We start from the raw sequence: 27,246 nt of genomic DNA, 5'->3' as shown, positions 1-27,246 counted from the left end.
TGAATTGGTGCATTGAATCTGTTTCCTATGCGATGAAATAGGTTCTGTTTGAAAATAGGTATGAGGGATGTCATTTGTTTCCATTGTGGGATGGCAGTAGTAGGAGTTTGGATAGCATCCTGGAATATAGGTTGGTGTTTAAGGTATTTCTCTGTGTAGAGCTTGGTGCATATGGAATGTGGCTTATCATGGATATTCCATATTCTATTCATGAACAAGGCTTTATTATGATGACTACTCTTCCTAATACCGAGACCTCCCTGGGTAATTGGCTTGTAGAGTTTATTCCATCCCATAGGGTGAAGTTTTCTAATAGAGGAATCATGACCCCAGAAAATATTCCTTGTTATTCTATCAATATGATTGTGAATATGAGTGGGGAACAGTTGTGTCTGCATAAGATGGTTGGAAGTAGGAGTTAGGAAAGTTTTAATAAGAACTAACCTTCCAGCAGGGGTCAGACATTTTGTCATCCATCCTTGAGCTTTGCACGCCAATCTTTGGAGTAATGGCTCAAATATATGTCGAGAAGTGCGTCCATGCTTGAATTGAACTCCTAGATATATCGGTGGTATTGATGTGGTTGGCATGTTAAAAAATTGTTTAAGTGGTTGTATAAGATGTGGTTGTAATCTCGGGTGGTGTATAATTGTTGATTTTGTTGTATTGATATGTTGACCTGCAGAGGAGTTATAGGCATGTAGTATTTTTGTAAGTTGTTGTTACTTTCATTAGATTCCCGATAGGAGATGAGTAGATCGTCTGCATACATGAGATGTAATATTTGTGGAGCTTTTTGCGAGATTCAGAGTCCTTTTACCATCTTTTTGGCCTCCAGGTTTCCCAGATTTGTTGATAATATTTCTGCACATATAATGAAAATATATGACGATATCGGATCCCCTTGTCTGATGCCTCTTGTTGGGGTTACGAAACCATGCGGAGTTCCATTGATATTGACAGAATAGGTCACTGAAGTGATACATAACATGATATACTCCACAAATATGGTTGGAATTACCAGTTTTGTGAAAGTTTTCCTGATGAATTCCAATCAAGACTATCATAAGCTTTCTTAGTATCTAATTTCAAAGCTATTTTAGGGTTTTTGGTGATGTCTGAGGTTCTTATGTGATGAAATATTTCTCCTGCAATTGCTATGTTATCATGAATTGACCTTTGAGGAACGAAAGCACATTGATACGGACTGATTATGAATGGGAGGAGAGGTCTGATCCGGTTGACAAGGATTTTTGATATGATTTTGTAAGTGACATTACATAAACTTATAGGTCTGAAGTGTGATGGTTTTGTTGGTGAATCTACTTTTGGAATAAGAGTGATGTTAGTATGGTTCATGAGAGGGTGAATATTTAGGGAATCAAAAAACTTTGAACCATGCCAACAATATGAATTTGTGTAGTTTCCCAAAAAACCTTAAAGAACGTACTTGTATATCCATCTGGACCGGGAGCGCTCTCTGAATTTATAGAGAATAAAGAATGTTTGATTTCCTCTGTAGTTACCTATGTTGTAAGTTTTGTGCATTGTGCTTGAATCAATCTTGGAGTGATTTCCGTCAATAGTTTCTCATTTATTATTGTGGGGGGGGAGCCCTGTATTGGTTCGTGAAATGATCAAGAATGAGCTGGATCACCTGTGATTTGTCATTGATCCAATTGTTCTGCGAATCTTGTAATTGTTGTATATTATTGCGGCTGCGGTGAATCGTTGCTTTGGTATGAAAAAAAGTTGTGTTGTTATCCCCTGATTGAAGCCATTGTATTCATCTGGAAGACCAAATGTGACTTTGTCTTCAAAAATATTAAATCTAATGCTAATACCACTGCAATCATGATAACTCAGCATCTCTGGTCTTTCAACAGAGTGATGCATAACCCAATGCACATTCTAAATAATATTAACTATCAAGTGAATACTGATGACATGACTGTAAGACTCATGAACACACACATAAGGAAAAAATTTGGGATTATTATTAGCATTAACATCGTGGAGGTTTTGTTGCATGATGCTAATAGTGGAAAATTCCTTTACACTAATTTTGCTTTATTGGCCATGCCTTCTTCAGGGAATTGCATGGAAGCAAGGACCTATAAGGACAACACCACTGGAATCAACATGGATACAAGAGGAGCAAAACTAGCACTGGAGCGGGGAAAAGAGCTTCATAAATCCAACATAAACTTTGAAGCTCAAGACAACTCTATTCTCAAACAATCCAGAAGGAATATCAACAGGAGGTCCAGGGAAGATTTCAACTAGGATTCCACCAAATGAGGGGAGGATATTTTGAAGCAATTAATTTTTTCTTAGACAACTTAACCAAAGTTGAACATCATCAAAACTTATCGCCAATTAGATTAGATAAACTTTGTATTCAATCAGATTATCTCGAAAACCTTAATTGGAAGGGCCCAAACCTCCAGCAACTCCTTACTTCTCTCCAGTCTTTTGATGTTTCCTAAATCACGCACAATCAAACTTTTATGTATCGGAATATGTCCTTTCAGCCTGGTGCTAAAGTTAGCCCAGATGAAGGCTGCTCTGTAACCTTGAGTTAACTGCCCCATTTTTAGGTAAGTTACTCTTTTTCTTATAAAAAAAAATTAAATCATTTTGCTTAATTTAGTTGCTTGGTCATCCAAGAATCAACCTACTTTGTCATTTTTCAAATGCTTCTACTGTAGCTGAATACAAGTCTTTAGCTGTTGCAGCCTCAAAAGTCAAATTGGTGTCTTATTTACTCCGAGTTATAGGTTTCTTGAAATTATCCTGCAGTATTTTCTGTAATAATATTGGTGCTTCTCATCTTGCAGATAATCCAGTTTTTCATGCTCGCACCAAACATGTTGAAGTGGATTATCAAACTATCCAGAGTTTAATTGCTACTGGTTTTCTGGTGGTCAATTATGTACCTTCTCTTTTGCAGATTGCTGACATATTCACGACGTCCACGTTAATCTTTATGTAGGGATTTTTTGGTGGAGTCCAAGTATCCGAGACCATGTTATCACTGCCATAAGAATTGCCAGTTGTAGTGTTGATTTGATCATCCATCCTGATGTTGTAATGGTGATCAAACCAGTAGCTTCATATGATTAAAGCTCCTTGCACATTGGTCGTCTTGTTTTCAAAAACTTTAGCATTACGAACTTTCCATATGTCCCATAGAATAGACATTCCTAAAGTGATCGAGTATTCATTGTCATTATTATGTAGCCAACTCTGCACCAGTTGAGAAAGAGATAACTGTGGAGCTTCTTGGATTCTGATTCCCAAGGGAGAAGAAAACCAAACTTCTTGAGAAAACATGCAATGAATCAAGAGGTGTTCCACTCATTCAACTGCATAAGTACGTACACATAGAGCATTCTAGGGAAACTACATCGACAAATATGCTGATCTTTTGGGCAACAACAAGCCCATTTTGTAAGGCCCTCCAAACAAAAGTTTTTATTTTTGGGGCGATCTTTTTAATTGACCAGAATTTCTTCTAAGAGAAATTTTCTTCACCGGAGTTAGAAGATTCACTTTGAATAGTTTGGAGAAGCTTTTGGAATGACTGTGAAGTGAATCCTCCATGAGTAGTAAACTTCCATATAAGAATGTATGCAGCATCTGAGTTGATGGGGACTTGGTGGATTAGAGAAGTTGTGTAATCATTTACAACCTTCAAAACGGTTAACATGTCCCATTCACCAGTTGAATTTTTTATGAGGTGGTGAAACTCTTGTGATGTTTGTGTTGCCATCTGCTCTTATGTAGGGTACTCTTACTTGAATAAAAGGAATCCATGGATCTGAAAAGATTTCGATATCTTGTCCATTACCAATAAGCTATAACGATCTACATTACAAATTAGCTCAGAAACAACTCTTGAGAAGAAGAATTCGAAGAACAAAGAAGGTGGAGAAACTAGGTCATATTTTCATTGATGAACTCAAGTTAATACAATGATAGGGTATGAAAGGACCAATCCACAACTCACGATCGGACGGTTCCGAACATATCTACTAACAAAGCAGAACTCTAAGAAAGTAACCCTAAGACAACTTAAATAATGGCCTTATAAAAGACATAAAAGATAACGGCCTAAGCCCATTACAGCAAGATCATGGCTCTTTCATGAAAAATCCCTCTCCTTCACCCGATCCTTATCCTTAAGGATTAGTTTTGGAAACTGAGACTCATAATTTTCTTATCTTCCAAAGTAGTTGCTTCAGCTGACAAGCCCTTCCACCGAATAAGGACTTGTGTGACATTTTGGTTGTTCTTTCTAATCATTCTGGTATATAATACATGTAATGGCTCTTAATTTTCATCACACCTTCTTTAGTGATTGCTGGTAGTTCAATTTTTGGCAATAAACCATCCCTTAACTCGGGTTTTAGTTGAGAGACATGAAAGGTGGGATGAATCTTTGATCCATCTAGTAGATGTAGCTTGTAGGAAACCTTTCCAATCTTCTCTATAACTTGATAAGGACCAAAGAACTTAGAAGATAACTTGAGGCTTCTTCTTAGTCATACAGTGCTCTGTCTGTATGACTGTAATCTCAGATAAACCCAATCACCAACTTCAAATGACCTCTCAGATCTCTTCTTTTCATCTGGTTGATCATATGTTGTGCTGCTTCTAGAGCTCCCTTGAGTAACTGTCCCGTGTGATGTCTCTGTTGCATATAGTTATCTACATCTTCATTTATATCCTGAGTTGCTAATGTGATACCAAATTTGGAAGGTAGGTCACCATAGAGTGCCTCAAAAGGAGTAAGCCTAGGATGGTGTGGTAGCTAGTATTGTACCACCACTCAGCTAAAGGTAACCATAAATCCAACTTACTTGGTTTGAAGCTTGTCATGTATCTAAGATAAGCCTCCACACAAGCATTCACCCTCTCAGTTTAACCATCAACTGAGGGCGGTAGTTGTGTTTAGGTGTAAAGATGTACCCAATCTTGCAAATAAAGCTTGCCAAAATTTTCTTATGAATACATTATCTCTGTCTAATATAATGTCTTAGGAAGACCATGAAGTTTAAAAATGAAGACAATGAATACCTTTGCTACTGAGGCTGCTGTGTAAGGATGACTCAAGGCCATAAAATGGTTGTATTTAGAGAATCTATCTACAATCACTAGAATGATCTATGTCCATTCAGATTTTGGTAAGCCTATGATGAAATCCATGCTGATGTGCTCAAAAGCTTGTTCTGGTACAGGAAGAGGTTGTAACATCTCTCTTGGAAGAGAAGTAAGTCTTTTGTGTTGCTGACACACATCACACTCTTGTACATGCTTCATAATTTGTTTATGCATTCCTTTCCAGAAAAAGTAGAGTTTGGTTTTTTGGTAACTGTCCTGAGTTCCAAAATGACCACTAACCACAGAAGAATAAACTGAAGCAATGATTTTCTTTCTTAAATATCCTCCTTGAGCAACTAATATCCTTCCTTTGAACTTCAGTATCCCTTGATTGTATGAATAGTCTACATCTGAAGTTAGCACATTTGGCATCGCTGAGTAAATTTTTACCATCAACCACATCAACTTGAAAATATGAAGTTGGTTTAATAATAACACCACTACTCTTGGCTAGTTCAGGGTCCATGAAGTTGTGTTTACTGCCATTGTCCACCAATATAGTAATAGATTTTGTATTCCTAGTCTTGCCTTGAACTTTTATAGTGTTATATGAAATGTTACCTGACATGGCATGTGATGATATCTAAAATTCTTCCTCTAGCTCTTGAATCAAGGGAGAGCTTCCTGGTGACTCCTCTTCAGATATACATTTTTCTTCATTATCCCCCACTAGCATGAACAGTTGATGTTTAGTGCACTATGTCCCTGAGTATACACATCATCACAATTATAGCATATGCCTTTTTTCACGCCTTGACCTCATTTCAACATATGTGATCTTCCGATTAGAGGTAGCTTTGGACTGCTCCTGCTCTTTGGGGAAGGGTAATTTGTTTTTGGTGAAGTGACATATCCTCTACTGTTTCTGCTACTGGGAATAGACAATGGAGGTAGTTTGGTAATATATCTGACTCTCCTAGTTGTCTTATCCAGTATGGCTTCTTGCATTCTGTACAAGTACATAGCCTTCTTAAGTCTTGTAGGGAGAACATTTGAACTGCCAGCCTTAGTTCTTCCTTTATTCCACTGATAAAGCTGGATATGAAATATTCTTCTGTCGAGTAATTATTCTTAGCAAGCATAAGGAAGCTAACTTGATAGTCTTGAAAGCATAAGGGATTATTCTTAGCAAGCATAAATGATTTCAATTCTTCAAAGACCTCTTGGTATTCAATCACTGTACCATCCTGACTCAGCTTATTGAATTCCCCAACAATATCATCATGCCTTAGTTCTTGGAATCGAAAGTTTATACAGAAGCAAATTATTCTCATACAATTATATCATTCCCTTCATGATAGTCTTGAAACCAAATATCAGCCTTATCTTCTAAGTACAAGGAAGCTAACTTGACTCTATGTTCCTCATCCATCATATATATGTAATTGGAAGAAATTTCTACACTTCCTAATCCAATATCTGGGGTTTATACCATCGAATTTAGGGAATCCAACTTTGGATTTCCATGGATTTGAAAATTAAGGTGAAACTTGACTATTACCTCCCATATTGCTTCTGTTTGCATATCTTTCATGGGATAGATGTCCTAGCGGTATTTGTAGCAAACCCTCTCCAGTTTACAGCTTGTTTATGATTCTTTCCTCCATCGCTTCAATCTCGGTGTGTATGGATTTGCTGATGTTTCCTTGAGATTCATTTTACTTTCTAAGAATCTCTTCATGACTCTTTATCAATGTATTGAACTTCTTGTGTAAATCACCAAATATTTTTTGGTTAACCATCTTTCACAGGACACTCGGATCGAGTGCTCTGACACCAATTATAACAATCTACATTACAAATTAGCTCAGAAACAAGTATTGAGAAGAAGAATTCGAATAACATAGAAGTTAGAGAAGCTAGATTATATTTTTATTGATGAACTCATGTGAATACAATGATAGGGTATTAAAGGAACAATCCACAACTCATGATCGGACATTTCCAGCACACCTACTAACAAAACAAAACTCTAAGAAAATAACTCTAAGACAAACTTAAATGAAGGCCTTACAATAGACATAAAATACAAAGGCCTAAGCCCATTACAACAAGGTCATGGCTCTTTCATGAAACAAGCCGAGTGCAATCTTTTTTGAGCTCGTTTCTGCTGTCTAGAATTGCTGACCATGTAGTGGAGCACTTTCTTTCTTTAATTTTAAACCTCCCAAAAGGATTTTTCTATCAAATATTTAGTCCAATTTGAACCCATAAAAATTCATTCTCATGCAAAAATCTCCATGTCATTTTCAGTTTCACCGCCAGGAGCGGAGCCAAGAATTTTGTTATGGGGGTGCAAAATTTGCTATGGGGCGAAAAAAATTCTACAAGGTAGAAAAAAGCAAAAATATGTATGGATACAGATTGGACCTAAAATAGACTTTGAAGCCAGTTGGGCAGGGGATACAAGTGCACACCCTTACACTGGGCTGGCTCCTCCCCTGTTCACCGCTTACTCTCTTTACATTAGAAAAACATGGTTGGCTGGATACTAATGGGGTGTCATTTTATCTCGGAGGATACCAAATTCATATAAAATAAGTTAAAAAAATAATTTGTCTAATATGAATTTTAATACCCTCATATGTGAAATGGCACCCCATTGGCAATGTTGTTAAAAGAAACTTCGCCGTAATAATAACATTAGCAATATGGTATCATGCTTTGGACATATGGTACAAATGATTAACAGGCGGAGACAGGTTGTTACTGAAAATTGATCCTCTCCATTATTCTTTCTTGGAGATGCTAGTCAACCCGATCTTCTTTCTGCTTCAACCTGATCTTCTTTATGCTTCCTTTTTATATTGGGTTTGACAAAGTTAGTCATGACAACAGTATATTGAGGAAAAGGATTTTCTCACTTGATTGATTAACAAAAGAGTTACAACATCATCTTATACAAGATTCAAGATCTAAAAACAGAAAGAAGATAACTACGAATACAAACTAATGAACGCTTAATATACGTACAAAAAAGAAACAAAATAACTGCATATATACTCCATATCTTCTATCATAACGGCATATATACTCCATATCTTCTAACACCAACCCCCCCACCCCAACCTCAAGATGGTATAGAACACATCTTGAGGTTGTTAGTCAAGAACTTGAGACGAGGAGAAGATAATGACTTGGTGAAAAGATCTGCAACCTGCATTTCTGAGCTGACGTATGGAAGTGTAATGGATCTCAATCGATCTCAATGTGATGACGTACGAAATGACAATCGATCTCAATGTGTTTTGTACGCTCATGGAAAACATCATTATGAGCAATATGAATAGTGATAGACACATTTTTGTGTCTGAATTGTCCTCAGTGTCTGTATTGCTAGTGCTTGATTTTGTACTTATTATGGTGTTTTTATGTTTGTGTAGGTGTTTTTGGAGAAATACACTCGTGTGGAAAAATTTGCTCAAAAAGTGCTATTTGGACCCCTGGAGGACATTTGCTATACGGACCCTAGATTTGGCTAAGGGACACCCAAGGTTCTGCGTAGCCCAAATTCATCCTCAGCACCCAAATTTGTCCTCAGCACCCATCTGTTATTCGCACCCCAGAAAAGGATAGGGGGACTTCATCTTCAACAGTTCAAAAATAAAAAATGGCGGGAAAAATATTCACTTCACTGCAGATTTTTCGATCGGATTTTGGAGGAGTTTTTGTGCGATTCAATCGCTGAAACTTCATGGGTAGTTGTGATATGTCCTAACAGAGCTGGTATGGGTGTTTTTTCTATCAAATTTGGCTAGATAACCCAAGATATGAAATCAGAGCATCACGGGTTGGTTTCCCATTCCGAGTCCTGATTGAGTGACCAAGAGATTTTCGCGTGGCTGCTGCATGTTGGAACACTTCTGGACAATGACTGGATGCGTTGAGAGTAATTTGGCGTGGGGAAACAGCGTGAGAAGCTAAATCAGGAAAAAAATATTCCCAGAATATTTTTCATCAAGGACGAGTTAAGAGAGAATTATCTTGAGTTATAGCGAGATTTCTTGGTGCTACTGGGTATAAATAGGTTCCTAGGATCACATAGAAGCGGTCTGGAGAGTTTGGAAGAGTTTAGAGTAACAACAGAGGAGATTGATCGTGTTGCAGAGAAAACTTTTCTGCTGCTGCTAGGAAGAACACGAAGAACAAAAGACCACCATAGGCAGTCGTTTATCAACAGTGACAACGACAGACACACGAGGGTCGCAGAGATACAACAACAACAGTTCTTTCTATCGTTCTTTGTAACAGTGTTTTGCAACAATTATAAACGTTGCAAACAACCGATTTTTCATTATTTTCTCTCCATTTCATCTTTGTGAACAAATTTTGAGCATGAATCAAAACTTTGAGCAAGTTTATACAATGATGAGCTAAACCCATCCTCTGGGGCGACGGAGGAAGCTATTTCGCCAATAAAATGTGGTAATCTCTATTTTATTTAATTTATGCAATTATTATATGATTATTTGCCTTGATAAATAAATGGAAAAAATGGTTTTTGTTAAACAATTGTTATTTCAATTGATGGAGCATGCTAGCCTAGGGTTTTGATGTCCCATACTTTCGATTTACAATTGTTATTTCTAAAAAAAATCAACTTTTGCGATATTTAGAATCAATTTGAATGAAGGATTTGCATAATTATAATTAGAGAATATAAAATCACTTTGATATTGGTAATTAGTGGAATCCATATCCCCAGTCTTCTCCATATTTTTCATATCATTTTTATTTAAGTTTCCTATATTTTTATTTAAAATTAAGTCTAAAATCTGCTTTCACAAGTCTTGAACGAATCTTATTACTACAACAACTTTGAAAACACATCAAATAGCGGCTTTATTGTCACAATATAAAGGAGTAGACCATGTTAGATGGATGCCCATATCATTCAGTAACCACCGTAACCAAACTATTTCAGAGGTAGTGTGTGCCATAGCCCTATATTCAGCCTCAGCACTAGATCGAGAAACAACTGACTGCTTCTTACTACGGCAAGATATTAGAGAGTTGCCTAGAAAAATACAATAACCAGATGTGGATCTTCTATCTGTTACATCCCCTGCCCAATCAGAGTTTGTATAAGCATGAAGACGACGGTCTGACTTAGAAGATAATTACAATCCTTGATACAATGTTTCTTTGATGTATCTTAGAATCCTGAGAATGGCAGCAAAATGTGTAGTGCGAGGAGCTGACATGAATTGACTTACAACGTGTAATGCATAGCTAATATCCGGTCTTGTTATTGTCAAATAATTAAGACTCCCAACTAGTTGTCTATACAAGGTTGGATCAGACAGAGCTTTTCCATTCAATAGGATTGAGCTTAACGTTAAGCTCTAGAGGTGTTTCCGAGGTCTTACTATCTGTTAATCCAGCTCGATTAAGAATCTCAGAGGCATACTTAACTTGCGATATAAAGTAACCTTCAGATGATCTATCAACTTCTATGCTAAGGAATACCTTAAGTGACCAAGATCTTTCATTTGAAAGCATAAATTCATATTAGTTTTTATAGATTTTATACCTTCTGAGTCACTGCCTGTGATAACCATATCATCAACATATAAAAGAAGAAGTATTGTTCCTTTTGTGGATCTTCTGAAGAACATTGCTGAGTCATATGGGATTTGATTGAAACCAAATTGAAGAATAGCAGCCGAAAAATTCTCAAACCATGCACGAGGTGCTTGTTTGAGTCCATAGAGAGCTTTACGAAGCTTACATACTTGATTCGGAGAATGAGCTAAGCCTGGAGGGGGTATCATGTACACTTCCTCTTGTAGTTCTCCGTGCAAAAATGTATTTTTAACATCCATCTGGTGAAGATCCCAATTACGTACAACAGCCACGGCAAGAAGAGTACGTACTGTTGTCATACGAGCCACATGAGCGAAAGTCTCTTCATAATCAATCCCATACTGTTGTGTATTTCCTTAAGCAACTACATGAGATTTTCAACGTTCTAAGGTACCATATGATTTAGTTTTGACCTTATAAACCCAATGACTTCCCACAATAGGTTTTCCAGGTGGTAAATCTACTATATCCCATGTGCCATCTAGTTTATGTGCAGTTAATTCTTCTCCCATTGAGTCTTGCCATTCTGGAATCGTTGATGCTTCCTTGTAACTTTTAGGTTCATTCAAAGACAGAATACTTGTTAAAGAGCAGTGATAGTCAGAAATCTGAGCTAGTGGTTTTCGTACACGTGGAGGAAGAGAGACAGCTTCTTGTACAGGATTCCCATGTGTAGATGCATTGTCAGAATGCATAGAGTCGTCAATATCAACTTCACCTTCAGTAACTACATTAGATTCAGCAGAAGTAGGACACAAGAGTGTTTTTGATAGGTAAGGAATTCTCGACTGAAGTATCATCAAAAGGATCTAGATATGTGAAGCTTTCTAAGGTAGAAGATGTGCTACTAAGAAGGGACTAAAAAGGTATTTTATCCCAAAAGGTTACATGTCGAGAAAAACGTAACCTTCTAGTCTCTGGATCATAGCATATGTAACCTTTCTGTTCTATACCATATCCTAAGAAAACACACATAGTATTCTTCTTTCCAAGTTTGTTTCGCCCACGATCTGAGAGAAGAACAAAACATGTTGAACCAAAAACATGGAGTTCAGAGTAGATTGTTTTCTTGTTAAACAAACTCTCGTATGGTGATATACCTCCTATAACTACAGTTGGAATGCGATTGATAGTGTAAACGGCAGTGAGAACGGATTCACCCCAAAAGTTTGAGGGAACAGAATAAGATAGAAGTTGTATTCTAGTTGTTTCAATAATATGTCGGTGTTTTCATTCAGCAACACCGTTTTGTTCTGGAGTTTCTGTACAAAACAATTGAAGAAGAGTTCCTTCAGATTTTAGAAAATCCTTGAAGGGATTGGATATGTACTCACTGATGAGTGCTAAAAAGTGCATATTTATATATATTTTTCTTGGCAATTAACTCATCTTTTGTGCTCTAATTCTCCATTTTAACCCATATTCTGTATTTTCATTGTTTTCAAGAATAAATATTTTTATTAATTAATTTTGCATTTTTAGGTACCAAATAAAGTTTGGATGAATTGCGGAGCGGAAAAGAGCAGAAAAGTGGTGGAAGCCAAGAGGAATCACACAGGGAAGCCGCGAAGAATGTTGTGCGCAAGACCAGAAGGCTAGAACTGGGCTTGAAGAGGAAGAATTGTTCTTAAAGAAGATATGGGCTTGGCATACCCAAGGCCCAAAACCCTCACCCAAATCCATTTCCTATATCCATACCCGTTTCCCTTTCTAGCCGTCAGATTGGATCATCTCAGCATCCTATGGTCGCAGCATCGCCAGTACATCAAAGTTTGAAGATCCTGTCTAACACTACAGCACCTAACTCCATCTTGAGCCGTCAGTTTCGTTGTATCAAGCATCCGACGGTTGATACCAGCCTCTTCACTTGTAGCCGTTAGATCGATCTATCATTTCCGCATCCACGGCTCAGCTTTGTGAATATTCGAGACTTGATGCATCCGCTCAACACCCAAACACCTAATACCTATACCCTTCAGCCAAACGCACCTTACCCAAATTCTCATCTTCCTCCTTCGAGCAGTCGAGCTCTGCTCCTGCCAACTCCACCCTCTCCGTCGCCTCAACCACCACCACTCCCCTCCACGAGCCGTCAAATCCCCAAACACTCGAACCCATCACTACCACCTAATCCCCCATCATTCTAGCCTACTATTCTATCACTTTCTCCTCTTCACAGTTCCTGAAACCCTAGGAGAGAAAATGATGGAATAGCTCGAGCTAGGGCAATTGTACCAGAAGAGTGAGCAGGAGAGGAAGAGGAAGCGTGGGTCAAGCTAATTGAGTGGATATCAGAAGTAGTTGGTAAGAATTTTTGATTTAATTTGTAAACCCTAATTTTAGAAATTAGGTATTTTGGGGGAATTGAAATTGGGTATAAATAGAAGGCTTGTGCGTTGTGTTGGGGCATGCCTGGATTATCCAGAGCATCAATAGGAATAGTTTAGGTTTTATTTTGTAATTTACATTTCCATGAACTGTTAGTTTTAGGGTTTGTCAATCTTTCAGTTCCACAATTTTCAATTCAAATGCACTGTTAAATATTTGTTGTTCAGAACTCCAACATGTTTTGAATGTGATTGTGTGATTGTTACAATTTTCATTAAGCTCATGTTCATGTTATGTTCTTATGTTAACATCAGTAGGATAGTTTTATATATTGTTGTCTGACAAACAACATGTTTAATAACTTCATCATGTTTTAATTCTACTACTAAGGCAGAGATAAAACTCTAGATAAATATAACCCTATTGTATGAGCACTTCTTATCCATGAAAGTTTGATGACAAGCTTGTTTTAATTTCCGAAAAGGCTATATGAACTGAATGTAGTATAATCTTAGATTGCTTGTACCTTAGAAAGACAAGTAATGTTAGGGGATTGACATATGATAGCTGAGATTAAGGCATCGGTGTGATAGGAGAAGACTAGTATATCATCTTAGAGAATTATATGCAGCTAGGGGTGGAATTGAAGCCTTAGTTCTCACCTTATCCCTTAGCTTCCATCACTGCCCTTGGCTCACAGCCTTGGTTTGTTTGTCTTTGTTTCACTGTTTCTTTGTTCTCTGTCACTGTTACCTCATTGCTTTACTTACTGCCTTGTTAATTTAGATAACTAGCTTAAAAACTTCAACTATACACCCTAGTCCCTGTGGAAATGACCCGTTCATGCACAAGCTACAATCGACACCGTGCACTTGCGGTTAACAAGTAGGCTTCCTCTTGCTCTTATTTTCTGTCCCCTTTCAAAGCTTACCAAGTTTTTGGCGCCGCTGCCGGGGACTTGGCATTGTGTGGTTGCTGTTTTTCCTTGCTTTCTTTTGCTTCTATTCCCTTGCATATCTTGCATTTAGTATAATCATTTAGTGTAAGCATTTATCTCATCATAACTTGCATTCATTACTGCATATTCATCTTTGCATTGCATACTCATTGCATCTTGCTGTCCTGATTGCATATCATATTTGCATATTAGTCATCTTTACATTCTTGCAGTCAATCTTGCGTTACAGTTCTTGTTCACTGCCTTTATTTGCTGTCCTTGACATTTTTGTTGAGTGACCAGGTACTGTGACCTTGCTGTGAGGCTGAGAACAAACCTCTGGTGTTGTTGTGCTGCTGTGAAGCCCAAATGGTGTTGCTGTTGTTACCTGTGGTGCTGCAGCAGAGCTGCTGTTGCTGAAGTTGTTGCCCCTGCTGTTGTTGCTGTGACCTTGCCACAAACTGACCTGGTGCTGCTGCTGTTTCCTGCCAGGCCAAGCCTATTGCTGTTGCTGAGTTGATCTTGTGTTGTTGTCTGCTGCTGCTGTAACTAGACCAAAACACAACTGGGCTACACAAGCTTAGGATGATCCAAAGCCGAACTGGGATTTTGCAACCAAACTGAACAGCTGAGCTGTGCTTAAGCAAGTAAGCCTAAACCCATTAAGAGAACCCAAACTGTGGGCTTCCATTTTTCTTGTGGGCTTGTAATATTAAACCCAACATTTGGGCTTATATTTTCTGTTGGGTTTGTAATTAATTTCTTGTGGGCTTGTTTGTTTAATTTCTTGTGAGCTTGTGGTTTTAGATTGATTTGGGCCTGTTGTTTTAATTAAAGAAAACTGAACTTTTGAAAGCCCAGTTGGGCCTCATATTTTAGTTAGTAGCTAGCCAAAGCCCAACTAAATTTCTGGGACTGTGGTCTTAACATCCATTTGAAAACTAAAAATTTACACTGTGGGCTTGACCCAAAAACAGAAAACGTTTTCAAAGCCCAGTTGGGCCTCGACCTTTGGCTATTTAAGAGCCCAAATTTCAAATTGTTACCTGGGCTTGTTTCTGAACTGTGAGCCTGAACCAAAGTTCGAGTGGGCCAAAATTTCAAAATTCCAAAAACCAACAGTGAGCTTTACTCACCAGCAGTGGGCCTGTTTTTCAAAAACGTAGCTGGGCTTCGCAAAACCCAACAGTGGGCTTGGTCTCCTTATCCCATTAAAAACCAAATGTTTTTCTCCCATAAAAACCAAAGTTTTCCAAATGTTTCCCTAAAAACCAAAATTTTTCTTTTTCCCATCAAAACCAAATGTCTCCCGACAAAACCAAATTTTTCCCAAAACGTCCAATCCCATTAAAAACCAAATTTTCTTGTATAAAATCTAGTAGATAGTTTCTTAGTTAAATCTTTTGTTTCTTTTGTATATATAGTGCTAATCCAATATGATCTCGGCTAAAAAAATGTTGGATTTTTGCCTTGAATAACGGAGTTCTAATCTTGCTTTCGCCGAAATCGGGTATTCTCTTTCCTTTTTCTCTACTCAGCATAATCCTCTCCATATGTTGTATTATAATTCTTTACATCTTTTGAAACATTGAGGACAATGTTTAGTTTAGGTTTGGGGGTATAGAGTAGATACCACGATCACATGCCATAATTGAAAACAAGAACTCCTTCTTTTTGAATTCTTTTTGAAAAAATTGAAAAATTGAAAAAAAAAAAAACTAAAAAATTAGAAAAACATAAAAATGGAGCTCATTTACCTTGAAATTTTGACTCTTGTGCATGTATGTAAACATAAGGATTCTTAGTCTAGATATTTAGGCACCCTGATTCTAGCACAATTCACATGTGATAAGAAACTTGCACGCGCACGATCTACCAATACATGTATATCCTCGATCTTCAAGGTGTTTGATAGGAAGTTAGATTGCCAATCACTTTAGAATACTGAATGAGACTTGACTAGCTTGTTCTTTGGTTGGCTGGGATAGAAGTTGGAGGATACGTTAAGAAAAGCAACCATAGAATTTGACCGGATGCATTCGATAAGGGCCACCTCTTGCTAAGAGTCATGTAATTATGTTTTTCTTTTTGTTCATGTATCAAAAGTGTCACTATGTTGTTAAGATCAAAGTTATTTCTTACAAAAAAAAAAAAATTTCAGAAAAAATAATAAATAAATAAAAAAAAATATCAAGTATTTATTTATTCCATGTTTTGTCATGTTAAAGACAATAGTTCTCTCTTGTTCCAAAAATAAAAGAGAGTAATCAATGTAAATAAGAGTCATGTAAAGAGTCATCTTTTTGTTGTAAATAGTCTTGTAATAAGCAAGGAGGGTGCAGCCATCGATGTATAACGCGGGTAAACTGAAATATCACCAACTCATTGGGTGAACATTCACAATTCTCGTAAAGCCGGACAGCTAGCTTGGCTTAGAATTCGGTTCTTAGCCTAAAAACTATCTCTTGGTGATTAGTAGTCATAACTTCAGGTCATTCTAGAAACATGTGTAGATACACTTTACACTCTTATCACGTGTCTTTAGTTGTTATCAGTGCTAGGATTGTGCCTTTGATAGCTAGATTGACATCTCCATTTTGTTGTGAGCTTCTACTGTCTTGCACATGTCACATTTCATGGAATTTGAGCTTATATTTTGTCCTAAAACTTTGTAGGTACGTTCTAAGCAAACCTTCACGAGACTTCAACTCGTCCACTAGGGACACTTAGTGGTTTAAAAGGCTTAGTGCATACGCTAAATGCATTCGAGAGACCAGCAACAGTGGTATATGTAGGATTTCCTTAGTTTTGTTTTACTTGAGGACAAGTAAAATTCAGGTTTGGGGGTATTTGATGAGTGCTAAAAAGTGCATATTTATATATATTTTTCTTGGCAATTAACTCATCTTTTGTGCTCTAATTCTCCATTTTAACCCATATTCTGTATTTTCATTGTTTTCAAGAATAAATATTTTTATTAATTAGTTTTGCATTTTTAGGAAAGTCGAGAGAAAGAGACATGTCCTAACTTAGAGTGCCAAGATATAAAAGGAGATACTGTGGAAGGTAAGGTAGAAGCAGAAGTAGCAAAAAGTTTGTTCTTGGATTTCTGAGGAATAACTAGAGACTCCAAAAGATATAACTGACCAACTCTACGACATATCCCAACAAGCATCTTTTTCATAGGATCCTGTATAAAACAACCATAAGAAGTAAAGTGAATGTTAAAACCTTGGTTACATAATTGACCAATATATATGAGATTCATTTTAATCTGAGGCACAAGGAACACATCTTGTATATGTATTTTGTCTGAAAGTTTAATCTGGCCAATATGAGTAGCACTTATTTCTGTACCATCTGCAGTATGAATTTTAGGTGTAGTAATGGGACACTTTCTCTCAAACAACGTTGAGTTAAAAGTCATGTTATTTGAGGTACTTGAGTCAAGAAACCATTCAGTTGAATATGTACTTGTTGGAACTGAGAAAGCAGAAGCAGCTGTGGAGTTTTTACCAATAGACAAAGCTTGTTTGAGCATCTCCTAGATTTCAGCTAGGTTGGGTGATATAGATTTTCCAGCTGCATCTTGTGGTTTCTCTAGACTATAAGACAAATTAGCGAGAGCTGCATATAAATGTGCAGGAACATTACCATTTAATCTTCTTCTTTCTCTCATGTTTCTAGATGATGGAGATGTGCAATTTCCAACTACATGTCCAAAGGCTTTGCAGTAGTTACTTTGAGGTGTGCCAGGAGGCACAGTTTGAGATGTTGAGACCTGATAAGCATTTGCAGATGATGTACTTGGTGAAACGGTGAGGTCCTTGCAAGATGACCAAATTTCTTGCAGTTATGGCATTGAACTTGAGATAAATCATGAGAACCCCTTTGACTGTTGAACTGAGAGTTGTAACTTGGTCATGCTGGTACTGCAAGGACAGCTGGAATATCTAGTTTGACTCTCTTACGAGTTTCTTCAGTGATAAGTTCAGAAAGTGAAGTTTCTACTGTTGGAAGAGGAGATCGATGAAGCATAGATGCTCTGACAGTTTCAAACTCATCTCTCAATGCCATTAATAGCTGAACTAGTCTAGACTCCTTTCTGTATTTTTGCCATATTTCTGTATCAATAGTCCACTTTGGTTCCATAAGTTCTAGTTGATTCCATACGATTGACATCTCAGAATGAAAATCAGAGATGGTCTGGTCAGACTGTTGTTTCAAAGAACGAATATCCTGCTCAATTTTGTATCTTTGTGCAAAGTTGATTTGAGTATACCTTTTAGAGAGGAAGTCTCATGCTTCTTTGGCTACTTCAAAATTGACAAGCTGCATGCTTATGGATGTGATCGCTGTATTCCCGATCCATGTCAGGATCCTATGATTGTTGACTTCCCAGATTTCTTTGGGATCTTGTGTTGATGAATCTTTCACGTCCTTGTCCCTGTCCTTGACGCCGGAACTGCTTGCAGTAGGAGCCTTTTTTGTGCCATCAATATACTTCCACATACTTTTTCCTTTGAGAAAGCTTCTCATGAGATATGACCAGTGATTGTAATTGGTTCCATCAAACTTGACACTAATGGGTGAAAAATATTCTCGAGACATGATTAACTGATCTGAGTAAAGAGATAACTTGATTTCTGATACTTTAAGATTTCATAGACAGGATAATAATCTTTCTGTGTTGCAGCGGAAATGGTTTAGATGTTGTCTGGCTCTGATGCCATTGCAAAGTTAGTCATGACAACAGTATATTGAGGAAAAGGGTTTTCTCACTTGATTGATTAACAAAAGAGTTACAACATCATCTTATACAAGATTCAAGAGTTAAAAGCAGAAAGAAGATAACTACGAATATAAACTAATGAATGCGTAATATACATACAAAAGAGAAACAAAATAACTGCATATATACTCCATATTTTCTATCATAACGGCAATATATACTCCGTATCTTCTAACAGGTTCATTTGCGCCTTTTTTTCATAAGTTGTTTGTAAGCCAGGGCACACTGCTCACGTCTCTTACCTTCTCTTATTTATGTTTATAAAATGATTTCTTGTTATCGTTAAAAGAAACACACGGTACAAAAGATAGTTGTATATTTAATGTATTGCAGTGTGTACATGAAACTCAATATTCAAAGTTGGTGGAGAGTCTAAATTTGTACAACCAATTAAAATCGTAAGTTCAGAAAGTCAATGATGTTTATAATGTTGATGAGCATGTATGTATGCAAACAATAATGTCAGGTAATTAATAATCTTAATGTGCACATTATTCTTGATATGATTTTCGATTATAAAAAATGATGCGGGTCAAATTTGGTGCGCAGCAACAATAAATCAGATTGAAGCTTCAGAGTTACATATGCAGAAGCGCCAGAGCTTGCATAATCGATCACCGGAAGTAGTCTGTAGCAAGGCTTTAACGAGATGGCAGAAAGTGAAGAACAAGAGGCTAGCATCAAGAAACTAAATAATCATCCCGTTGTTTTAAAGGTAATTTAATTTGTTCATCAAGTAGTATCATATTTATGTTTCCTAATTTACAACATCCATCATCATAATTTATCGAGCATTTAATTTACGTATGGCAGTTTGATAACGTGACTTACAAGATCAATACCAAGAAAACTGGATTTCAGATTGGAGAAAGAACGTACTTAAAATCAAAACTTGATGATAATAATAATGAGACAGTTATTTTGAAAGGAATCACTGGTACGGTACAACCTGGTGAGATGCTAGCGATATTAGGACCTTCAGGCTGTGGTAAAACGTCTCTTTTAACTGCTTTGGGAGGTCGACTACTTGGTGGACAGCTTTGTGGAACCATTACATACAATGGGAAACCTTACTTATCGAATGCTATGTACCGGAATACAGGCTATGTTGCTCAGGATGATAGGTTCTATGCCCACCTGACAGTAACAGAGACATTAATGTTCACCGCTCTTTTGCGGTTACCTAACAAAATTACCAAAGAAGAAAAGATTATCCGGACAGAAGAAGTGATAACGCAATTAGGACTAACAGGATGCAAGAACAGTATAATGGGAGGACCATTTATCCGAGGTGTTTCAGGTGGAGAACGGAAGAGAGTTAGCATTGGCCAGGAAATCCTGACAAATCCAAGTTTATTGTTGCTCGATGAACCCACGTCTGGTCTCGATTCAACGTCAGCTCAGCAAGTAGTGTCTATGTTAAGGGATTTAGCAAGCGAAGGTCATCGTACAGTGTTAGTGTCAATTCATCAACCTTCTAGTAAACTGTTTTACATGTTCCATAAGATATTGTTGTTGTCAGATGGCAATCCTTTATACTTCGGCAGGGGAAATGAAACCATGGAGTATTTCTCTAGTATCGGCTATTCTTCACCTGTTGCCGTCAATCTATGTGATTTCCTTGTTGATCTAGCAAACGGTAAGATATTACATATTTTCCGTGTTTATTAGTTGGCTAACATGAGATAACTGCTTGATTTTCTGTTGTAGGTGTTTATTTGGGTGATCTAAATGAGGAAAGAAGAAAGGATGTCAAACGAAATCTTGTCTTGGCTTACAAGAACACTATTCTTGATAGATTGAAGGAAGAACAAAAACTGGAAGTTGACCACAATAATGATTCAAGTCGAATGGACAAAGATATTGGCCAGTGGCCTACAACTTGCCGTCAGGAATTTTCAGTGTTGCTGAAAAGAGATCTGTTGGAAAGGAAACATGAATCACTTTCTATCATGCAAGTTGGTCAGATGTTGGCAGTGGCTTTCCTTAGTGGGATGCTATGGTGGAAATCTAGTATCAATCACATAGAAGATCAGGTATATATGCTCTTCAATTGTTGGACATTTGCAAATATTTATCTATGTCAAAGTTTATTTATATTATGCAGATTGGATTTTTATTCGCCGCCACCATGTACTGGAGTCTTTATCCAATGTTCACTGCAATCTTGACTTTCCCTCAAGAGCGAATGATGCTAATTAAGGAGCAGTCGTCAAGAATGTATAGGCTTTCATCTTATTTCATAGCAAGAAATGTTGCAGACCTTCCCATGGAGCTTGCACTACCAAGCATATTTGTCACAATAACTTACTGGATGGTAGGACTGAAACCAACAGTAGAAAGCTTTTTAGTGACCCTAGTTGTTATGCTGTACAATGTGTTAGTTTCTCAAGGTCTTGGTCTTGCGATTGGTTCTGTGATCATGAATCCTAGAATTGGAACAGTTTTTGGTGGAATAGTAGGTCAAGCATTCTTGTTAGCCAGTGGATTTTACATCAGAAATGTGCCAAGTTTTGTAGCCTGGATCAAGTATATCTCTCACAATTATTATGTTTACAAACTATTCTTTGGATCCCAGTACAAGAAGGATGATTTGTATCCTTGTAGAGCAAATGTTAGTTGTAGAGTTGGAAGTAATCCTACTATTAAGAAAGTTGGACTAGGAAATGAAGTTATCTCAGTTGTTGTTTTGGGTTTATTGCTTGTAGGTTATAGAGTTATTGCTTATGTTGCCCTTAAGAGACTCAGAGAAACCAAGTAAATCTGGATTGTTGGCATCAATGATCTTGTAATGTAATGATGTATACGGAATGAGGACGAATCTTTTCAATAAGCACTGTACAGAGAACTGAAATGGCAAAACTGTGAGGCAAGCTCTAAATTTTCAATTTTTATTGCTCATTTGTTCAAAAAAAAATAAAAAAATTCCAGACTCATCACAAGTCAATATCCAAGTCAAAAACCTGCAAATACCTTGGAAAACAAACTCTTGTTGCACACCGCCAACACTTGAGCTTGAGTAATATATTTGGTCCCAATTGTTGTTTTTTTCCTTGCTGCAGCATGTGGATAATTCATTGTGGCATCCTGTTGAAAACAAACTTACTCGTTAAAAAGCAGCCGATGCAATGCAAAGACTTGCAACTAATAAGAACAGGATGTCAGTGTTCAAATAACCTAAAAGAACTAGATCAGTAATGGCTGAAAGAAAAAGGATCAACAAAGGTTTGAATAGTATTTGGTAGGCTTACAAATGAAAGAGTCAGTGGTCACAGGACTACGACATGAAAATATCACAGACCGACGAAGTATCGTAGCTGAACAACTCATTCAGAAAGAGAAACCTACAATGAATTTTGTCTAAAAAGTGTTGAGACTGCAGAATTGTAAAAAATTCAATACTCGCAGAAGTTGCTTTCCTAAAAATACAATAAATGTTTAAAGGTACTGTTTTTGTAAAAAGAAATTTGTCCAAATAATTAAGGTAGGCTATATAATAACCTATTGGAAATGACAAGTTTTCTGCATGACAGTCATGATACAACAATTCAATTTAAACGAACTTTTGATATCTAATCTTAGAAATCTTTAAAACAATCGACTATCCCAAATCTATAAGCACAGAAGATAGAAATAATCAACTGAACCTTGAATTCCAAGCAGTGGCAGAGTCACAGATTAGCAGCAAAAGAGCCTAGTTATGCATCATTACTTCACTTTCAAGGGAATCCGTAGAATGGACAGTTTCATCCACAGATTTACCCCCCTCTGTGGTAAATTGGTACTCTTCTTTCTGTTTCAAGGTGACAAAAGAGTTTGAGATCTACTAAGTCACCCTAAACACTCAGTGAATTCCTTAAACTGAACAAGTAATGTTCTTTATGAAGCATATGATAGTATTATACCATGATAGATAACAGTATGAAGTAGTAAATTTTATAAAATGTAATTGCATTGGTAACTCAGATAACTACTGCATATCAAATTACCGACTTAAAAAGATGATACTCTAGACAAGCAAGCTTATTAGCAGCAGATCAGCATCAGATAAGTCGATGGACTATCGCAGCAGATGTGGTAGGAGTGGTATAGAATCTTTATTAAGGTTGTGGATGCATATCAGCAGTACTACCTTGCAATTTATAAGCATTTGTATGTTTAGTTAAACATTCAGTTAGGTGTTGTGACATGTCATGTTAGAGAAATTATATTACCAAGAAAACTGATACTTAACTTGTTCTGTGTCAAGAAATTAATTTGGATGATGCAATAGTAGTCAAGGGTCCAAGAACTCTGCTTTACTAGATATTTAATCTAGTGCATTCTACAGTATGGTGGAAGCGTGTCTACACATGGCTCGACCCGAGATATCTGAAAATTTCAGCGTTAACAGTAAGTGTAAAGTATATGTAAGACTTAAAATGAAAATCGTAAAGAGAAACAAAGATAGATAACATGTTATAAATAAGGTAGGTCCAAAAGATATAAAAGTGAATATGTATCAGTAAGATATCCTACAGAGTACATAGTATATAAGTGCAAAAAGAGGCCCAAAATATTCAGTTCTACATTATCTATATGGCTGCTTAGTTGCTTTCAAAAGCAACCAGATGACGCTTGTACTGAACCAAGACCAAGATGGATTGGATGAAAGTTAAAGCACAAGTCATGACATTTGAACTAGTGAGCTCACGGAAGCACAGCAAAATTACAGAGTTTCAAGAAAGAAGGAGGGATAAAATCTGTACGGCAATTATGTTATTAAGCTGTCAGGACAGGAAGGGCAAAGACATGCAGCAGAGAAAACGTTTCAAGTAAATACATACATATGAAGAAAGTCCTTGCTTGAAGAAACTGCAGAAGGTACGAGTGGAGCTCGCTCATTTGCAGTGAAACAATGAACCTGAAGTAAACCAAAGAAGCAATAAGAAAGTCCTTGCTTGAAGAAACTGCAGAAGGCACGAATGGAGGCTCGCTCATTCGCAGTGAAGCAATGAACCTGAAGTAAACCAAAGAAGCAATAAGAAAGTTTACCAAAGCTTTAAATCAAAGTAGTTGCAATAACCAAAGCTTTAGATGATCCAAGTGCACGGTGCATACACTCGTCTTTGTTTCCAATAAACAAATTATATACAGTTCCTAGCATATTTCTCTTGCGGGCACCTAGCAGGCACACACAGTCACAGAACTAGCATCAACACCACTGCAGCTACAATTATAATAAAGATTCACTTAAAAACTGAAATTCGAAGTAAAGAATTACGAAGAAAGGGGTGATAGGCTTGAACTCTATAGATCACCATGGCCTGAACTAAAACAACAACATCAAACCATGGTAAAGGTTTATACCAAGTCTTTTTCAGAACTTAAAGTGTAAGCACAAGCAGCTTAAAAGAAGCAAAATTTGAAATTTTCATTAAATGGGTTGTAAGCGAATACAAGAAGTACCCAGAAAAGTATATAACCCACCTGAGTTATTACACTAATGCTTGCATTACTAAATCAGTGCATTTGCTGCACCAAAATCTAATATAAAAACTGTACAGGTATATCAACTCTCAAGATCTTCAGAACCAAGGAAACCCTCCCATACTGAAACTCAGAATACGGATCAGAGGCTTTATCTTGCAAAATTTACTCAGCGGATGCGATTAAAATGAGCAAACGGCTCTGGGGTTTAGCCAATTCAGGTGTCCCGAATACATTCCAAAATCTCAGAGTTTCATCCCCTGCTGCCGATGCTACAGTACATCCATCCGGACTCTGCACAATTCACAAAAACAAGATCAGCAATAGTTAAAAGGAGGAGGGGAAGCTTATTATTCATGTGCCGTTAAATCAATCAGTACCTGAGCCATGCATAGAACCCTTGAAGTGTGGCCAGTAAGTTCAGCGATCTTAACCATTGATGGATATTTCCAAAGGGTCAACTGGTTCTCGGTGAATCCATGAGAGCTCAAAAGTTCTCTCTCATTTTTGTTCCACAGCAAAGAACAAACTTGTGACCCACTATCCACAGAATTCAAGCAAGCTCCAGTGTGGGTATTCCAGAATTTAATACATCCATCACCTCCACCACCACCAGAAGCAAGTAAATTAGCCTGGAATGGACACCAAGCAAGGGCTTTTACAGCAGCAGTGTGGTCTTCGAGTCTATGAAGCCATTGAGTTGGAGAGTTTGACGAAGCAACTGATCTATCCCAAATATGAAGAAGGTTGTCATTCCCTCCACTTGCTAGTTGTTGTCCTGATGCAGACCACTTCAATCCACACACTTCTTGATGATGTCCTCTATATGTTTCTACAATGTGGTTTCTGATTCTGACATCGTTATTGATAATCAGACTGTCCATTCCTCCTGTGGATAAGATGTGGTTGTTCCAATCCATAGCACCAACTCGAGATTCATGACCACCTCGTAGTGTTCTAAGTTGTTTGTTACATGTAAAATCCCATAGTTGAACTTCAGAGTTGTTCAATCCAACAGCAATGTGACCACCATCAGGTGCCCAACTTACACTGGTAATAGGACCTGCATCTTCATCAACGGTCATGAGTTCAGAACTGGAGGAATCGGTTGCATCCCACAAGAGCTATTGCAAGGACATTGCCACTGCCCCAATCAAGGAGATTCAAGTAGTAATCTTCAATGATCTCAGGAGCATCCAATGTCCTCTCCGAAGTCTGGCATCAAAAAGACAAGAACATCAAAACCATTTGAAGAATCATATAACCAGAAGTAGCCAAAGGTCTCGAAGTTGAAGAAAAAACTCACTTGAGGGATGGATCTTCGGGGCTTTGCTGATTTCGCTTGTTGAAGTGACAAAGTTTCAGGGAAGAGCGACTGTGCAGGTGTAGGTGCCTTATTCTTGAATGCGAGAATTCTGGTTCTGTTTAAGTTCAAAGCCTCTGCAAGTTGCTTCCTGTAAGCCTCTTTCGCCGGAGAAAACTGGATTCTCCTTACCTTTCCTTGCTTCCATTAGCATGTAATTTGCATAATCGAAATCCATTGCAGATCTGTTCGGGATAAACCTATCACACTGCAATTTTCAAAATAGAAACCACATAAGAAATATATGGATGACATTAGAAACACATCAGATTAGAACATCATAATGAATCTAGTAAATAAAAAAGGTAAACCAATTCCAAAAACTATCAGCAACCAGCAAACCCCAAAGATTGGGTAAAAAATCTCCAATTTCACATTCAAACATTTCTATTAGAGAATCTAATAACAACCCAGGAAGCTCCGTAACTGATTATAAACAATGAGAAACGGAAAAAGAAAAAACCTAGATTTTGACAAATTCTCCTTATCTCAAAACCCAGAAGAAGAAAAAAATCCCTTATTTCTAACAATTGAAGAACAAATTAATCCATAAAAGCAATATAAATTAATTAAAAAAAACAGCAATTCAATTAGAATCTAAAACCCTAGATTGCAATCAGATTATGAAGAGATTGAAATAGATGAACATACATTTTCGTTAGAGTTTTTTCTGCGCAGGACTACATGTTGTTGCAATGGATTTCTAGATCGAGACTTGTTTAACGTGCCGAAAGACCCTCCCCCTGCATCCATTAAAAAAAAAAACAGAGAAAGAAACAAAGAAAACAATCCTGCAAAATAGAAGAACAATAGATCAACCAAGAAAAAAATAATAATCAAACTGTAAAAAGACTATAATTAAACAAGTTATGTATGATTATCAAACGAGAAATTAGATCGAGAGCTTTGTTCCAGAGTACGGTAAAATTAGATCTGAGAGCTTAGCTTCGTATCGGAGATTCAGAGTGCGGTGAAATATCTTAGAGCTTCGTTTCGGGGAGGGAGAATAGAAACTGTGTTGTGTGGTGCTGTCGAGGTCATATATGTGGTCGGTGAAATAGTAGCCGTTGGGTTTCATTGGCAAAACTGCCCCCGTTGTCGAAATTTGGAAACCGCCTGTTATTTCGGAAAAACCTTCCTGCAAATTTAGCTGAGAAAACGTTTAATAGAAATTTTGGCCACTTGATCTGACCGACTAACTGTCAACTGGCATGAAAATGGAAACCGGATTTTTTTAATTTTTTTTGCTGACTAGATGTTGCCTTTTCTTTTTTGTATCTAATTTTGTTCATACGCCTGGATCGAGATGTTTTTTTGCTGACCTACGACCTAAAGGAAAAATACGACTCTGTTTGTGCTAGATGTCAGTCGCGTGTTTTTTTTCGCTTTTTTTATATCTAACTCAGTACATACGCCTCACTATTATTCTTTTTCTTTTAATTTGGTGTGGCTTGATTTCGCCTCGTCTAAGGACCCACCTTTTGTGCCCGTGCTACGTCGGGATAAACCCGAAAACCATCTACCATAATTATTATTTTTTTTCTTTTAACTACTTATTTTGTGTCCTATGGTGCATTAGGGTTGCTTTCCCAACCCTAATGCATG

General features: G+C 37.3%; 1 protein-coding gene, 1 long non-coding RNA gene and 1 pseudogene across 3 annotated transcripts; 1 reads left to right on the top strand and 2 right to left on the bottom strand.

Annotated features, from left to right (window-relative positions):
* The first annotated feature begins 19,382 nt into the window (after positions 1-19,382).
* On the top strand, positions 19,383-21,624 carry LOC113348240 (ABC transporter G family member 9-like). 2 transcript variants are annotated; one of them, XM_026591949.1, is made up of 5 exons: positions 19,383-19,524; positions 19,623-20,448; positions 20,520-20,845; positions 20,917-21,338; positions 21,518-21,624. In XM_026591949.1, exons 1-5 carry the CDS (start codon positions 19,459-19,461, stop codon positions 21,522-21,524), a joined length of 1,647 nt encoding a protein of 548 aa, XP_026447734.1. In that variant the 5' UTR covers positions 19,383-19,458; the 3' UTR covers positions 21,525-21,624. The 2 variants fall into 2 exon arrangements, with proteins under 2 accessions (XP_026447734.1, XP_026447733.1); XM_026591948.1 differs by having other exon boundaries at positions 20,917-21,593.
* Positions 21,625-21,679: 55 nt separating this feature from the next.
* Positions 21,680-22,431, bottom strand: LOC113348243. Its single transcript, XR_003359554.1, has 2 exons — positions 22,061-22,431; positions 21,680-21,896 (listed from the first exon to the last, which is right to left on the bottom strand). It is a non-coding gene; the product is annotated as an uncharacterized LOC113348243 (long non-coding RNA).
* Positions 22,432-24,197: 1,766 nt separating this feature from the next.
* Positions 24,198-26,661, bottom strand: LOC113348241 (annotated as a pseudogene).
* Positions 26,662-27,246: the final 585 nt, after the last annotated feature.

Source organism: Papaver somniferum, chromosome 2 (genome assembly GCF_003573695.1).
Source record: "Papaver somniferum cultivar HN1 chromosome 2, ASM357369v1, whole genome shotgun sequence".
NCBI lineage: Eukaryota > Viridiplantae > Streptophyta > Magnoliopsida > Ranunculales > Papaveraceae > Papaver > Papaver somniferum.
The sequence above is the reverse complement of the archived record's forward strand: the minus strand, read 5'-3'. Positions and strand labels throughout refer to the sequence as shown.